Here is an 18,003-nt window from a genome sequence, read left to right on the forward strand (position 1 = left end):
AAACATTTTAAATGTAGAAAAATGTTTCTCCATTTGTGAACCTTATTAAAAAAAAAGGATAAAAAAAACCCATCGTGTTTGTGCCTGAGTCTTTTTGTTTCAAAGCAAAATAAACAATTCTCTTTACTTACCGATTTCTCATTCCCTCTCTCTCTCTCTCTCTCTCTCTCTCTCTCTCCTTTCGCGCTTTTCTATTTAATTATTCTCTGTAAAAATATACATATAATTTTTTTTCTTTCTTATCATTATTATACAGCGCTTATATTTATTTATAAGGTAATATCAATTAATTGAAACTTAAAAGAAACGATCGGATTGACGATTAATGTTTTATTTATATTAGTTCTGTGTAGGATCAATTATTTCGGCCCTGGTATTTACATTAATTTTCACATACGAAGATAAATATCGATCGACACACGTGACGCACGATCGTCTTTATGACGTTAAGAGAGGCCTCCTATTTTTTGTTTCTTTTCTCTTTCTCTTAACATGATCAATTTTTTTAAATAAATAAAAAGAAAAAGAAACAACAATAATTAATTCATTCGGTCAATGATTTCATATCCATCGTATGAGTACACGTTAGAAAATAATCGATGTTACATGTAACGTAAAATTTTATAGAAAAAAAAAATACCCTTTGAGTGCTATAGGTGCATATATGTGTCCTCCAACGAAAGCAATGCGTGTTGATTAAGGACGTATTTATGAGATTATCAATTTTTCCGACCTTCCTTTGCTCGAAATTATTTTCCTTTTTTTTCTTTTATACAATCAAAATCGTTAAATATTAATAGAAAAATCATTTCGTTCGAAGGTAGATTGCAATCGTTAGCCGAGTTTCGTGTTCAAAGGGTTAAAAAAGAAAATTAGAGAAAGAGACGATGATAAGATATCATGTGCGTTTGTTTTATTTTATTTATTTTTTTTTCTTTCTTTCTTTCTCGTGCGTCGCGTGAAAAATATGATTATCTCGACGTCGAATACGATCGATGATCGAACGATCGTAATTAGAAGGACAATTGAAGGAAGAACAATTACTACGATGACGATGATGATGATAATAATAATGTTGATGTTGATGTTGATGATGATGACGATGACATTGATAATGGTGATGATAGTGATGATGATGATGATAATGATTACGACGACGAGATAATGAAAAAGATTGAATTTAAACGGCACGAAAAATGACAATGGCGCTCGTTCAGCTCCCACACGTACACATTTTTTTGTTACGTACATACATACATAGTATTATTCCATGTAATAAGTGTCCTCTGTGTGAGTATGTGTGTTTATGCATGTACGTACATGACGACGAAACGTATTCTGTATGTATTATACTTATAATATATATCCCCTATTTAATTTTTTTTCTTCCCCCTTATCTTCTTCCCTTTCGTCCTTTTTTCTTCTTCACATTTTTATTTTTGCATTTTTTTTTCTCTTTTTTTTCTTTTCTTTTTTATTTTTTAATCTTTTATTTTACATACAATGTACGCAAATGTGTGTACAATTATAATAAATGTGTGTAATTCTGTATGTATCGATTTTACACGTAAAATGTTATGTTTTAGTTGTGTATGCGTATGTATATTGTTTCTTGATAACGAATACTTACATAACTATTGAATGCACGTACGAAGAAAACGATTTTGCCGATATCACACACAAGAAAGGATACTAACGAACTGCGCAAGCGTATCTGTTCAAACACGAGCATATTTCTTGTTAAATGTACATACATATATTTTTATATATGTAATACGATAGCTCGTTTTGAACTGATAACACTTTCCAATTTTTCTTGAAAAAATCATTTTTCTTTTACCACTCACTTATATGTATATTTTTGTTAATGAATTTATTTTATTTATCCCAAATTTTGTTCGAAAAAGAGAAAGACTATTGTTTTGCCCGCACGATCCATTTTCTGTACATTGTGGTTTAGTAGTAGTAGTAGTAGTAGTAGTAGAATAGTAGTAATAGTAGTAGTATAGTAGTAGTTAGTAGTAGTTGGTAGTATGTAGTATGTGGAAAATGTATTGCATTCCACATTCTTGTGTATGGTTAGTACCCTTTTTTATGTTACACGTATTAGAAGTTATGTTAAGAGTAAAACGTATCCTACTGTACGATCCCTAAGTCAATTCCAAAAAACGAAGGATGATATTTCGTCCGACTATGAGCGCGTACGAGAATACAATGAATATATTTGTTTATATATGTGTCTGTGTATATGTTTATGCATGTATATATGTATGTATGTATGGTTTTTTCTTTTTTTTTTTTTTGAAAGAAAAATGTATGGAAAGTAATTTGAAAATTTTTATCGAGAAAAGAAAAAACAAATAGACAAAATAGGAACATGAGAAAGAGAAATATATATAGGGTGTCGTTAAAAACAAATGTTACCACATTTTGATTATTTATAAGGTGTTTATTAAATATCGTAGAATTTGATTGAAATGTTTCAAGTTTTCAAAGTGTGGTAACAAGTTTAATGTTTGCTTTTATTCAGTTTGACCGTATAATTCTTACCGAAATGTAATCATTTTTTAAATCTTAAATTTGATAATATTTAATTCATGAAATTAATAAATTAGTAGTAATTTAAGAAATAAAAAAGAAAGAGAATTTATTTTATGGTATTTAGAGATTACGATTTATAAGAATAAAAATAATAGGGGGGGAATGTCATTAATTAATCAATTTTATAGATTTATTATAAGAGGTGCGAGAAAAAATTTTTAAATTAACAAATTTATTAAAGATTATTATTCAAGAAACTTATTCCGTAATAAAACCAGAAAAAGACAAATCTGATTCTACTTACATTATACAATTTACATTTAAGGCATTTATAACTGCAACATTTTATTTGCAACATTCTTTATTAGAAAAAAAATTACGAGTGATGAAAAAATCAGGTTGATTATTTAGAAATAAAACGAAAAGGAGAAAAAAACACACCATTATCGAACAAGAATATAATTTTTTTCAGCATATGGTCATTCAATAAAGTAAAAAACAAAACAAAAAATTAATAAGCAATGTTTCTCTCTCTGTCTCCATTTCTTTTTTGTTTGTTGTCCAAAATTTATTGTTGGAAAGAAAATTAATATTTAATATTTTTTTTTTCTTTCGATCAAAGATGTGTTGATGATGGGAAGATTTGTGTCGAGCTTGCTGTGTTATGTTTGTTCTCATGGGTGTGTCTATATTTGTGTGTGATTTAGAGAAGAACTGGTTTAATCATATCGACGCAACGCGCTCTAAAAATCCGATGTTAGAGTATGATGATGCGTTTTCGTGTTGGATTTTATTAACGGGGATGGGTCATGCGGATTTGATAGACAAATATGGCCGTCACCGCGAAACGAGTTATTGGTGCCAGTGTTCCTGGCCGGCAAAACTTCATAGCCGATGATTCACGTCGGGTAGAGGTTCGTGAAATTCGGTATCCTCCAGCTGACGGCTGCAAGTAGGGATACCAGAAAGTTGCTCGCCAAAACTGCTGGACTGAGGTTCCTCCTGTCGCCACCGTGCATTGCTGCTGGCTTTTCCTCTTCTATTTAACGAGATTAGAAAGTTATCGGTTAAATTTTCACGAAGCTTTAATACTTTTATAGTTAATTTTTCTTTATTTTTTATTACTACGAGGGAAAATTTTAAAACACGGTTTCTCAATTTTTTCTTCTTGTTCCATTTTTATACTCATTTTTTGTTAGAAATTTTTAAATTATATCGAGGAGTGTTTGAATGAGGTTTGATAATTTAGAGATTTCAAGTTGTAGATGTGTGATTTTAAGTTGTAGATTAATTAATTCTTATGAAGGCTATTTCTTATTTGTTATTTAATATATATGTATAATATAATATAATTGAATACAATATAATTGTCTTGATATATAATATTGAACCTAAGATTCTAGGATAACCGGTGTATATTATTTTATTCTATTTTATCAAGTATTTTTTTCTTGTTATAATAAATCTAATAATAGTTGATTAGAATATACTCTACAATATTGATTTTTGTACTATAATGGTAGTCAAGAGTACAGTATAATCTAATTGTCTTTAAAAAAAAAAATATTTAAATATGTTTATGTTAGAAAACGTTTGAATCGATGTAACATTTTGTAGATAAGAATATCTTTAAGAGGGATGCTTTGGTGAAATGTACTTGTTCAAATTGTTCACGGTCCTTCTAACAATTTCTCATTCAGGAAATATCGTTAAGAATAGTTCGAGGGAACCAAAAAGAAGTTGTCAAATTAACAAAAAGGATAAGAAAGTAGATACTTTCTTTCATCTCATCTTAGAAAGTACATTTTAAACGAATTCGAGCAATGCCAAAGTCGTAAGATACTCAATGAGACTAAAACCAAAAGAATTACTCGAAAGTTTGCTCACGTAAAAGATACTCATTTCTTTTTCTTATCTCTTTTTTTCTATCTCTATTATCTTTTCTGTTCGATCTAGCGTGTTCGTTATTCGAAAAGAAAATGTACATTAAAATTAATTGAAATCTCAGCTACAATAGAACAAATTTCTTTCAAATAATCTATTATTATAAAATAAATCGTATATCACTATAATGCTTCCGAACCTTATAAAATGATTATTTTTTCTTCTAAATAATTGTTAAAATAACGTTGAAAGAAAATAGTTTCTATAAAATTGTAAAGCCGATAAGAAAAAACTAAATCGATGTAAATTACGTATATTAAAATTTTGTATTCAATATATTTCAAGAAATTGTACATTATTTAGTATTTTTATTATTTAATATCTTAATACACACCAAGTATATTCCTATTAAAATATATATAATAATTATAAATATTATTACTATATATATTCATAATAAAAATAATAAAAAATTAAAATTCCTATTATAATAGAGGATACACTTTCTATCAAATAAATAAATAAAAATAAAATTGTTATGCACGGGAAAGTTTGTATCGAATGATTTATCGATATTAATAATGATTATTTTTGAATAGAAATAAAATAATAAAATATATTTACCTTCGATGACATGAACCATGACGTATGCCGGTTTCGCGTTACTCGCCTTGCACGTGTAGTTACCACCGTGCGTCGGCTTCGTTTTGTTTACCATCAAAATGGAGCCACTCTTCGTAAGATCAACTTTAACACCAGGCTCGGCGTCGTAGTTTATCATGCGCCCTTGACGATACCAGAACACGTACTGGGGCAACTCCGTAGCTGCTATAAGTTGGCACTCCAAGCGCAAACTGGAGCCCTGTTTCACGTGTAAATCTGGTGCACCCGGTATTATCGAATACGCCTCTGTGATTTTCAGGCGTATGAAACTACGTTGTATGGGATGTGACGTTACCTGAAAACGCCAAAACATAATTTCATTTTCATCCTGTCAAGTAAAATTTCTTTAACAATTTTCAACCTTTAACCTTTTCCCATATAAAAACGATGTTACAACAACGTCTTAATCTTAGCTTATTTTTTCTTTTTTACTTTACGTTCAAATAACTATATATCATTTTAGGATAATATATACGATAGATCATTTTCTTTTTATTTTTACTTTTTTTTCCAATTAGTTAAGCAATACAAAAACGCATAGAAATGGTATTAACCGTTCTATTCAAATAGTTCGCTATTGGATCAACAAGATGAAGCAAACGTTAATGTCCATTGTCTTCGTACATCCATTATTAAACCTTTAGAAACTGATTTGACATTTACCTGACATTACCGGCCAATAGAATATCAAAATGTTAAATTATATTACTTTCTATAGAAATGAAAATTAAATTTTCAATTTTTAATACAAAATTACAAGACATCTCGCATTAATCGAAAGGATTATTAAAAAAAAAAAAAACTACCGACACTTCATGTATTCCTATTCCTTAAAAAAAAACACACACATACACACACACATATTTATTATTAACTATTATTTAAAAGTGAATAATGTAAATTGTATACGTTTACACTTTGTGTTTGTTTAATTACAGGATTTTTATAAATTGATTTCAAGTGTGATAGGTTTAGTGTTAAAATGTTATAATATAATTTCATAGTAAATAAATCATATTAAAGTTAAATTTCAATGTAAAGGAAATAAAATTAAAAAAACTATGTACCTGACATTCGTAAATCCCTTCGTCTCCAGGAGTGACCATTTGTATTTGAAGTGCCCAATCAGTATTCGTATGACGTACGGCAAAACGAGTATCGACCGAATGCCTGTTAGTGCCAACAGTCAATAATTGTCTGTCCTTTCGCCTCAACCACGTGATCTAAAAAATAAACGTGCAAGTTATAACATTGTCAAAAAAAGAGACATACATGCACGCACACATACACACGCTTCTCCTTTTGTTTAGAGATGATATTTTCTCAAATATATATAGAAGAAAAAAGATGTAAGAATAAAGATAGTTTACGAGGTATAACATGAAATATATTGGATCTTTGTAGGTTTTCTTATTCCTACCATAGTTCAATATGTTAACATTGATCTATACCCATCTTTTCTTTATCTAGGTTTCATCTATTTCAACAAATCATCGATATTTGTGTGTACACAATTTTATCCATCTTTTCTTTTCTTTTTTGTTTCTTCTTTTCAAATATCGAAAATGATTTAACGTTTTGAAAAAAAAAAACAAATGTGAAGTAGATGCGTATAAATTTTATAAATGATTGAATCAAAACGCTTTTATACTTCTTCCTTTGTCTTTCTCATTCTTTCGACAATTAATTTCAAACAGAAGGTACTTGAATCAAACGAAGTTTCCATTTTTTTTCTCAATCCATTGTAATTAATTTTATATTCGTTGGTGCTATTATTTATCAACTAAAACAAAAAAACACAGAACGAATTTATTTCGCATTGATTTACAACCTATGGAAAATTTTAATACGATTTTTTGTTTGTTTCCAACAATCCTTGAATAAAGTAGGGAATTAGGACATTAATTAACTAATTTTAAGGTAGGTTACGTTAAAATTAGGACACGAGCTTTGCGCTTCACGCTTAAATAACTTTGGAGACATCTAACGAGGAGCTATATACTATATTCTCGTTACAAATATCTCGTTATCGTCTGGTATACAAAGTGATTCGCTAACTCTGTTAGAAATTAGAAGGAAAAAAAATGGGGATACCAGTTTAACCTTATCAAAGAAGATTAAAAGATAAATAATGATAAACAACAAATCGAAGTAATTTTATAATATTTTAATCGTTTGTTCCTTTTAATGGAAATATTTTACACGAAATTTCATAAAATCAACATCACGATTTTGATAATATGTGTTATTAAAAGAAATGTATTAATTTATAACACAAAATATAATCTAATAACTATTTTGATCAGTGACCAGAACGTAATTAGGACATTTCTAAGCAATAAATTTCCTAGGAAAGCAATTCCCGAACGATATGATGTTTCAGAGAGTAGTAGGACCATTGCTACTATGTAATCCGAGGATGTTTCCTGTAATCCCAAATTCGGTAGTATCTCCGTTCCACGCTAAGAGCACCTTATCCTACCTAAGGATTGTCGTAACGGGAAGTTCAATATGGTGGAAGCCTATACGAGTATGACTTAGAACGTGTGTGTAGGTTTTCACTGTATAAGTGTATTTGCCACCAGCGAGTTCTACAACTGAGCGAAGTTATCAGCTACTCGAGTTTACCTCAATCAGCACGAAGTTACGTGAGCCTCATCGTGTCTTCTAGAAGAGAACGTAGTGAATATCAGTGAGAAAGAGATAGATATAGTTCCTTAAGGGATAAGAAGAAAGAGAGAGAGAGAAAATAAGGGAGTAAAATGAATAAGAATGAACATTTGCTCTTCGGTTTCACATAAATTTCAATGGTAATCGTATACAAACATAAAATTATTAATTAGTCGGGTGAATTTTATTATCCAAAGATGGTTTTTTTTTTTAATTTTATCATTTTTTTAAAAATCGGAAAAAAATTTATTATTATTCTTTAAGGTTTCTAAAATATTATTATCTAATAATTTATTTCTTTATTTATAATCTATATTAAATTTAAGAATAATTGTTATTCGAACGTAGCAAGATTTACGGTAGACTAATCAAAAATTTGTTAGAATTATAATATACTTATAATTAAATATGTACATATTTGGATAAATTAAAAATATAGAAAAAAATATAATTAGGGCTAATTAGAAATTGATTAACCCTTAAATTTTGTCCAATAAGCTATCAGAAAGTTTATTAACACTTGCCACTTAATTTCATATAAATTCAAACAATTATCGTATACAAATATAAAATAATAATTAAAAAAAATTGATTAAAATTACAATATATCTAAAAATACTCGTATAAAATAAATTATAGATATATTACATTATCGAAAAAAAGAAAAATGATTAGTAGGTAAAAATTTATCGATACGCATTTATCAATCACCTTAAGTTTAATCCAATAAGTTATCAGAAAATTATCGATCAATTGACAGTTTAATGTTTCTTCTAAAGCTCGTTAAATTGACATAGTTGCAATACGATAAATTGCAAAGCTCAGCATGAGAGTATGCATGCATAAATTTATATACATACATATATATTCTTAGATAGGAAGAGTACCCATGATTCATGGGTGAACGTTGATCAAGTGGAAGTGTACAAGTACTTACGTTACCCTGTATATATATATATACCAGAGACGAGTAGCTTAATTAAAGATCACCTTGGTATAGTTAACTATATCCTTCCAACTACATTTCCTTGGATCTTCAGTCTATTTCTCTCTCATCCCCCTCTATTACTCCCCTTTTCTCTTTCTTAAATGGAAATTATAATAAGAAAATGAACAGTACCGAAAACTTGGCCTAGCAAAATTTTCAACGTGTTTCGCATAATTAAACATGTCAGAATTATTATATAAAATAAGAGTAAAAATGATTCTTATTTTCATTTCATCATCTGATTTTATTTTTTCGAATTGTAGAATGTTAAACGATATTGGATATGATTTGTTTATTTGTAAGATAAACTATGTCATTTGAAAAGTGGATAAGGAAGAAAGAGAAACCCATAGTTGACTTTTTCTATATATTTTCAATTTTTAGAAGGGAGATTAGTACAAAGATCGTTTAAAGTGTGTTGAAATTTACTTTTGGAGAAATATATAAGCCATAGATTTCTTAAAAATTTATAATTTATATAAAAACGAGATATATTATATATTAAAATATAAGAAATTTATATTATCCTTAGTATAATCGTAATATAATTTTATTATAACAAATACGTATATATATTTCAACATGAGAAATAAAAAATATAAAATATCTATTATCAAATTGTAATTTTTTTCCTTTAATAGCGATAATCATCTTTAAAATGATCTTGAACGTTTTGTATAAAAATATAAGATTTAAAGTGTTTGAGAGATTTATACGAAACGATGAAGCGAAACGATGCAATATAAATCTTACAACCTTACTAAACACAACAGCCAACCGTTATCACGTAACGAGGATCTTTAAAAGATCGTTGGCTCGATCATTCGCGAAAGAGTATACGGAAGTTCACATTTGGTTATCAGAAATATGCTTTGAAAAGTGTTACCATATAACGAGGAAAGTTCTATTCAAAGAACTACTAGCGTTCTCTTTCTCTCTCTCTCTTTCTTCTTTATTATCTTCTCAACGAATCGAAGTTGAAGTTTAAGCGGCTCGCTTTTACGCGTACCTGCCCATACCTTTATATACACACACAAAGACACACATACACACGCACGTATATATATATATATATTCTATGTACATTAAATGTGTGTGCACATAACATCCGTTATAAGTTAGCTCAAAGAGAACGAACGATCTTCATCAAAGGATCGAAGGAAACTCGAAGCATTACGTTACTTGCTGTAATACTATACTTCTCTCTCACTCTCTCATTCTCTCTCTCTTTCTTTCTCTCTCATTAGTATGAATTGTAACTTATCTCTTCGTACTTATAATGCTATCTTTGCAACTGATAAAACCGTGAAGAACTTTATACATCTATAATACTTGCTTAATAACAATCAAACTCTTCTAATGATGTGTATGCATGTATTTTCATGTCTTTTTTTAATGAAAGTTTTATTATGAATAATAACAAGCGCTAAAGTAAAAAGAATATTTTTAATATCAATTGTAATTTATTACTGATTCTATCATGTATTAATTTTTTATTTATTTATTTCACGTGTAATAAAAGTATTATACCATTTGTGTAAATAGGAATAATGAATTCATCGAATAACGATGTGGACTAGTTAGAAATTCGTTTTAAAAGTTTATAAAAAGAGTCTTTTGATTTGTAGATAGTAGATTTAGTATTGAAAAAAAAAAATAAGAAAATGAAATTATTTTGTTTATTTATTTATTTATACGAGTAAACACTCATGGTTTTTTCATCGTCCAATCATTTTCTTCGATTTATATTGCGTTTTCTCAACGATTCTATAAAAAAGTTTCGCTTAGAATTATTTAAAATAATTCCTTTTCCCTACCGATTGAATTTTTATTATCAAACATATTTGCAAATTTCGTGAAAGAGTTGTTCGCGTTATTAAAAAAAAAAAAAAAAAAAAAAAAAAAAGAACAGAACAAAATAGAGAGTAGAAAAAAAAATAAAGGAAAAAATATGTGACGAAAAAGGGAATAGGGAAAATATTGAACGATATAGTAGTAGTATGACGTGGAATCGTTAGAGATGCGTAGTATCATAGTGAAAATGCAAAATATTGCCAACTCATTGATTTTCAATGTAGAAAGGAGACTAGGAAAGTTGTTCTTTGATATGCGTCAAATATAAATACGGATAAGCGAATGGTACGTACGATCAAAGAAATAAAAAAGAAAAAGGAAAAGAAAAGGAAAAAAAATAGAAAAGAAAGCAATGAATAAAAAGAGAAAAGATAAAAGGTAAAAATAAAAAAAGAAAACAAAAAAAAATTAGAAATAAGAAAAACCGATTGCACGTGAGGGTGAGAAAATAGATAATGGGAAGTGAGAGGAGGAGGAGGAGGGAATGGGTGAAGAAAGTTGGAGGAAAAAAGTGGAGGCTCGAGAATCGTGAAACGAATGGGATTGCTTTTTCCGTATTCTCAAATCGTACTTGGAATGAGAGTAAAATGTGAAAAAGGAAAGCTTGGATCGGTTCGATACGCGCTTGAAATCAACCTCTTTGCATGTGTAGTATATACCTCTGATCTTGCAGTGTACCTCGGTATAAAGCTAAAGAAAAGAGAAACGTCTTCCTCGAAAAGGAACGCTTGCATAGGATGCATTTCTCCTTTCATCAAGTTATTCATTCAAGGTATCTATGTAATCGAGAAACGATGAAATAGAATTTTTGTTCTTCATTTTCTTTTTCTTTTATTTTTCAGAACGTATAAGGAAAATAAGGGAAAAACTATATATTATTTCTAACACTTATTTTAATATGGGAGTTATTTGATGGAACCTTTCAGGGTATTTCTTTCTTCCTCCTTTTCTTTTTTTTTACTTTTTTCCTCTTTTTTTTAATACTTTTTTTAAAGGGCTTGGATGATGAATTTTAAAGAACGTAATTTTCATACGATTTGGGCATTCTTAAAAAGTTCGTTCTAAAGATTAAGGTATTATTATTTTTTTTTATTATAAAAGGTGAAATTTTTTTGGGGGCAAAAATTAAGGTCGAAGATCCCGAAGAAGATTCTTTGAAGGTTTTACTGACGATGAGATAGCAATAAAGTTGAGATTTTAAAAAAGAAATAAACGTAGATAGATTCATATTAGTAGAAAAGATGAAAAAAAAGAATTAAAAAGAGAGAGAAAGAGAGAGAGAGATATTCAAGGAAAAATGTAATGGAATTACACTTGAATTCGAAAAAACCAGGTCAACGAACACATTCTCGGCGTTTATATAATATTACTTTTTGTAAATTTTTGTGAAGCATATTAACTGTTTACAGAGCATTCAAACTCGAGAGAGGTTTTTCGCGAAAAGAGTAATAGTATAGACAGGACGATCTAAAGATAAAATGGCTTCGTTGGGATCTTAAAGATGTCGTTGAAAGCTGAATCGATAAAAGTGATTTTCAAGAGGGAAACGCGAATGTTTCCTTTTCTATAACGTTCTTTCGTGAATAGAAGAAGAAAGGTAAGTAAACGTTTTGCACGTAGTGCGATTCACAAATGTTTAGTTCGCAAACTTTAAATGTGTCTGGCAAATGATATACTTTTGTATTAGATTTATAAGTTCGTTGAACTTTGACGTTTTAAAGCGAATAGCATTGAATTGTCCAGAAAGGTTCATTCCGGTTAATGAAAACATTTTTACCTGATGAACAATGTTTTCTTTTAATTTATAAAAAATTGTTTAGGTACAACTATGGTTGTTTGAAAAAAAAAATAACGTTAATTTCGTTAATATATTTTAATTTCACATATTAATTATTCTTCTAATCGGTAAGAATATTTTTGGTAAACTATAATAAGTGTAGTACGTTAGATTGAAAAATTGATTTTCAAGACGAATAAAAAATGTTAATCGGCTCGAATTTTTTTTTGCGAGTGATAATTTAAATATCGGAATGTGAAAAATTTCTGAAATAAAAATAATTGTTGTTTTTTATTAACACGTTAAAAATAAGAAGAAACTAAGAAATATTATTTAGTATCAACAACGACTTATCGTATACAATTGAAAGTTTACATTGAGTCAACGTAAAACTTTAAGACGACTGTAACGACTGAGGGAGGTTGCAATCAGGATTGTTAGTGCTGCTTCGAGGTCGAATAGTTAACCAAGCCGACGACGTTTCTACCTTATAAAGTTATATATATATATATATATACGTTCTTACTTGCTTTTGCCAATTCTGCATCAGATATATCCACTTGATGTTTTCCTTTTATGGGTAGACAGAAATAGCTGTCATAAGCATTGTGAGAAATCAAATTTTCTAAGAATATCTAAGGCTAATAAAAACTTTGATAAATCCATTCTCTTATGACAATGATCCAACTCACGAACCTTATACTACTACTATTATTATTATTATTATTATTATTATTATTATTATTATTATTATTATTATTATTTTCTATTTTCGAATTGTGATTATAAATTATATGCTTGACGAATATTATTCTACACGCGACTAAATAAGATTTCGTATTTATTCATTGAATATTCAAAAAGTTCGTGCTGATGGTTTTTTATTATTATTTTTTTTTTTATCTTGTCAAATGTTATGTTTTATTATAACAATACATGTAGAATAAGATATTTTTAATAAAATGAAATATGACACACAGGAACTTTTTAGAAAATTTAATAGGATATGCTTGTTGTATTTTTTGTTTTTTTAGATTAACGTGATACTGAAATATTTTCTTTTAAACGAGATACTACTCTAGACTTATGTTTTTTTTTTATTTAAATTAAAAAGACAACTCATGTCAAGAAGCACTAGAGAAAAATTTTTTAACAAAGGATATTCTTACTCGACGATGGATCATTTTTTGAAGGACGATTACTTAAAGTAACTTTCCTATTAAACTGTTCGAGTATCAAAGTTTCTATGAGAACTTTGATAAGTAAGTATGTAGCGTGAAATCGATGAAAATTGTCGAAGCTTTTCCAATAATCCTACAAAAATGATTATATTCCATTGAATAATAGCGATTATTCTCATAACTGGCATTAGTTCCTTCTTCTTTTACTTTCAATCTTCACTTGTCTTCTCGGTCGATTGGGCGAAATCACTGTCAAATTAAATCGAATATCTTTACATTTCCTTTAAAACGTTTTGTAAATTTTACAAGAGATGATACTATTTCCGGAAAATTTCATCCTATTGAATTGCTTTTATTCGAATCTTTTGGAATACCTTTGTTGAAAAAAATTTTTTATATTTCTATTTAGTTATTGTTTGTTATATTTATATTTATTATCTTGTTTTCTTTTTTTCTTGTTGTTGTTAAAAAACAACTAATCACAAATTACTGAATTTAATTAAACTTTATATGAGAAATCCAATTTTCTTTTTTGCTTTTTTAAATCTATATTTACAATTTTTATTCTATAATTATAAAATATAACAATTAATTGGAATATAAATTATTATTGCAATATTACTTTAAATTAAGATGAATTTTTACAAACAGTATAATATTTTTTTTTATAATTTGAAGTATGAATTTTAGAATCTAAAATTTACGATCTCTTAATATATGTCATTTGTTATTTTTTTAATTTTTTATTTTTCGTATAAAATTAATTATTTTAACTAAACTAAAAATATCGAAGAAATAATATTTGCAATATCCTAAACGTGAATCACCGAAAGATATAAAATAGTAATGGCAAGAACAAGTTCAATAAAACCCAAGTGAATTTAAATCGTATATCGTTTATATATATCTCGAAAAACATTAAAATTCTATCGAATTGTGGTCGATGTAAAGAGGACATTTGCGGTGTTAGGATAAAGAAAGTTTCTTCGCGTATGGTTGGACAAACGGGAGAGTTTGGAAAACGCGATGGGGGTTGGTAATGCGACTTGAAAGAGTTTCGACTTTCTCGTCGTGGTTGTCGCGATGCCGAGTTGAGAACATTGACCGGAATATCCCTTTCCTCTTCGTTCGATTTTCCTCTTTCATTCTTCTTCCTTTTTTATTTTTTTTTTATTTTTCTTTTTCTTTCTAAAGAGGAAACGCCCTTCTCGTAGCTTTTCGTCTTTGGTTAGGTGAGCGTTAGAAAGAATGAGAAGGAAAGAAATAGAAAGAGAGAAAAAGAGAGAGAGAGATAAAAATACACGGACGAATTCATCTTTTATTCATGCCCTATGTGAAACTGTGTGTGTGCTTTTTGATGCGAGACGAAATCGGTTCCGCGTGAGTCTTTCGAAAACGAACGCGACGGAATGTACAACAACGTAATACATATTTCGAAAGAGGTGACGGAACAAAAATATATATATATATATATATTAGGGTGGGTCAAAAAAATGACTTATTTTTTTTCAAGTGCCACGCAAAAATGGGTTCCTAGATACCTTAAAAGAATTCTCACCCAATATGAGCTCTTAATTTTAATAGGAAGATCCTCCGCATCGCAGTTTTTTATTTTTTTTTTTCAGTTCAATAGATTAAAATTCATACCTCATTATTTATTGATTGTACAGAAAAATGTTTGAAACGAATTTTGTAGGAAATTTAATGCTCTATAAAAAAGGTGTCTTATGTTTTGGCGATTAAATTAAGCGTTCAAAAGATATTCATCATCAAACTTTCATGCGTACTGATTTTTGTCTCTGAATATCTTTTGAACGCTCAATTTAATCGCCAAAACATAAGAACACTATTTTTATAGAGCAGTTAATTTCCTACAAAAATTTGTATTGCGCATCTTATAATAGTCATTTATTGTCGAGTTATAAAATTCATAAACAAAAATGAAATTTGTCTAAAAATCATCAAATTTAAATCTTCAATATCATTCAAATTGATGACTATTAAAAAGTGCACAATACAAATTTTTGTAGGAAATTAACTGCTCTATAAAAATAGTGTCTTATGTTTTGGCGATTAAATTAAGCGTTCAAAAGATATTCAGAAACAAAAATCAGTACGCATGAAAGTTTGATGATGAATATCAAACATAAGACACTACAAAACATAAGACACCATTTTTATAGAGCAGTTAATTTCCTACAAAAATTTGTATTGTGCACTTTTTGATAGTCATTTATTGTCGAGTTATAAAATTCATAAGCAAAAATGAGATCTGTCTAAAAATCATCAAATTTAAATCTTCCATATCATTCAAATGCGTGGCACTTGAAAAAAAAAAGTCATTTTTTTGACCCACCCTAATATATATATTTATAAAAAAAAGAGAGAGAGAAATAATTCACAAATCTTTCAATTATATCTTTATAATTTTATTCGAGATAAGACAATTTTATCACCCCAAAATTACATTTTTTTCCTTAATCTTTAAATATGTTTCAAATTGTTTCCAGATTTTATTTTCTATTTATAAGATTGAGCATTGAATATATTCTTGTAAAAAATGAAAAGAGTTAAACAACAGATTGTTTAGTTAAACATTTATAATTTTATTCAAGATAAAAACATTTTGCCACCTGGATTATTACATATATTGGGTAAATTATTTCAAGACGTTAACTTCTGTATTTACAAGATTGAGCATTGAATGTATTTTTACAAAAAAGAGATAATAAATCACAAATTTTTAAATTAAATTTTTATAATTTTATTTGAGACGTGATAAATTTGCCACCCTGAAATTACATTTTTATCCTAATTGTTAAATATGTTTCAAATTATTTCAAGATGTTATTTTTTATTTAAAAGATTGAGAATTGAATATATTTGTGAAAGTAAGAGAGAGAGAGAGAGAGAGAAAAAAAAACCAACTAATCTTTTAATTAAATCTTTTAATAATTTTATTCGAGATAAGAAAATTTTTCCACCTGGATTATTTCATTTTTTTAAATAAATTATTGCAAGATGTTCATTTCAATTTAAGATTGATAATTGAATTTAAAATTATCTTGAAAGCTTAAACTTTATAAAAATAAATAACTAAGTAAATTCTATATTTTATCTTTTAGGATTAAATTTTAATTTTATTTTTTATATATGTTGCAGATTCGAGAGAAAAAATGTTATCACTATTAATTTCGCACAGAGATTAAATAAATATGATTCGAGTATAATACAACATATATGTACAATATGTATGTGTATATATCCTGAATTACGCGAACTTCGAATGTTATGTAACGTTATAGAAGGCTAATGGATTACGAATATTTGCGAGGACGAATAACAAAACAAAAAAAATTGATAAAGAGGCAAAGCTCAGATATATTTTTAAAGAGCTTAAAACTTTCGATATTCCTAACGATTACTAAGATACGAAAAAAAGGAGGAAGAAAAAAAAAAATCAATTGCTGAGTTGTATACTCGTAATGTTACAACAAATATATCAACGAATATATCCGTTTCATAAATACGAATGACGAAATATCGGACCATCGTTTTTTTCCTACTGCGATTTTACTTTGCCTTTCATTCCTTCCTATAAGTGTATTCCTTTTTAAATATAAATCTTTGAAAAAAAAAAAAATATATTAAATCAACCTTTCAAATGATTCATTCTTAAGAGAATTCATTTTGGTTCATTCTCAAAAGAAAAATTTCAAGTAATAATTGTCAAGTAATACTTGTAAGATTTAATCAATTTTAATTAATTTAGATTATATAGAAAACTGAATTTGATTTCATACTACTTGAAATTTGTTAAAACGATGTATTGGAGTAAAAGTGTTACTAGTACTCCAACTTCTACAATTATGTCTCGTCGAGTTAAAAAGAAAGGGGGTGGAAAAATGAGAAATAGAAACAGAGAGAGAAAGAGAGAGAGAGAGAGAGAGACAGAGAGAGAAAGAAAGAAAAAAAGATGAAGGAAAAGAAAAAGAAAAGAAAAAAAGAAAAAAAAAAGGAAAAAAAAGAGAAAGCGTATGTACGTAACCTAGATTTTCATCTCTTTCCGCCTTTTTCGTGAATAAAAAAGAAACAAGTCAATGTAAAAAGACACAGACAGAGAGAGAGAGAGAGAGAGAGAGAAAGAAAGAGAAAGAGAGACAGACAAAGCACATGCACACACATATAGTATGAAGAAAAAAATAGAGAGAGAAAGAAAGAGAGAGAGAGAGAGAGAGACAGACACAGCACATGCACACACATATAGTGTAAAGAAAAAAATAGAGAGAGAGAAAGAGAGAGAGAGAGAGAGAGAGAGAGAGAGAGGGAGAGAAAGAGAGAAAGAGTATTAGTTTAACACCTGAGCATGGAAAAATATTCGAAACGTCCCTGTGGTTTCAGCTTGAAGGGTCAAATCCAGACACAGAGTATGAAAAAAGAAAATA

The 18,003-nt window shown here is 28.2% G+C and overlaps 1 protein-coding gene across 3 annotated transcripts in view; it reads right to left on the reverse strand.

The window, feature by feature from the left end:
- Positions 1-315: 315 nt before the first annotated feature.
- Positions 316-18,003, reverse strand: part of LOC107065052 (igLON family member 5) — a 74,629-nt gene continuing 56,941 nt past the window's right edge. For all 3 annotated transcript variants that reach the window (XM_015318354.2, XM_089179810.1, XM_015318355.2), the window contains 3 exons: positions 6,156-6,311; positions 5,050-5,383; positions 316-3,580 (listed from right to left, as the gene is read on the reverse strand). In XM_015318354.2, the coding sequence (XP_015173840.1) occupies positions 3,441-3,580; positions 5,050-5,383; positions 6,156-6,311 (630 nt within the window). In that variant the 3' untranslated portion in view covers positions 316-3,440. The remainder of the gene's footprint in view (positions 3,581-5,049; positions 5,384-6,155; positions 6,312-18,003) is intronic.

Source organism: Polistes dominula, unplaced genomic scaffold (genome assembly GCF_049000335.1).
Source record: "Polistes dominula isolate Pdom_NZ unplaced genomic scaffold, Pdom_raw_medaka contig_49, whole genome shotgun sequence".
NCBI lineage: Eukaryota > Metazoa > Arthropoda > Insecta > Hymenoptera > Vespidae > Polistes > Polistes dominula.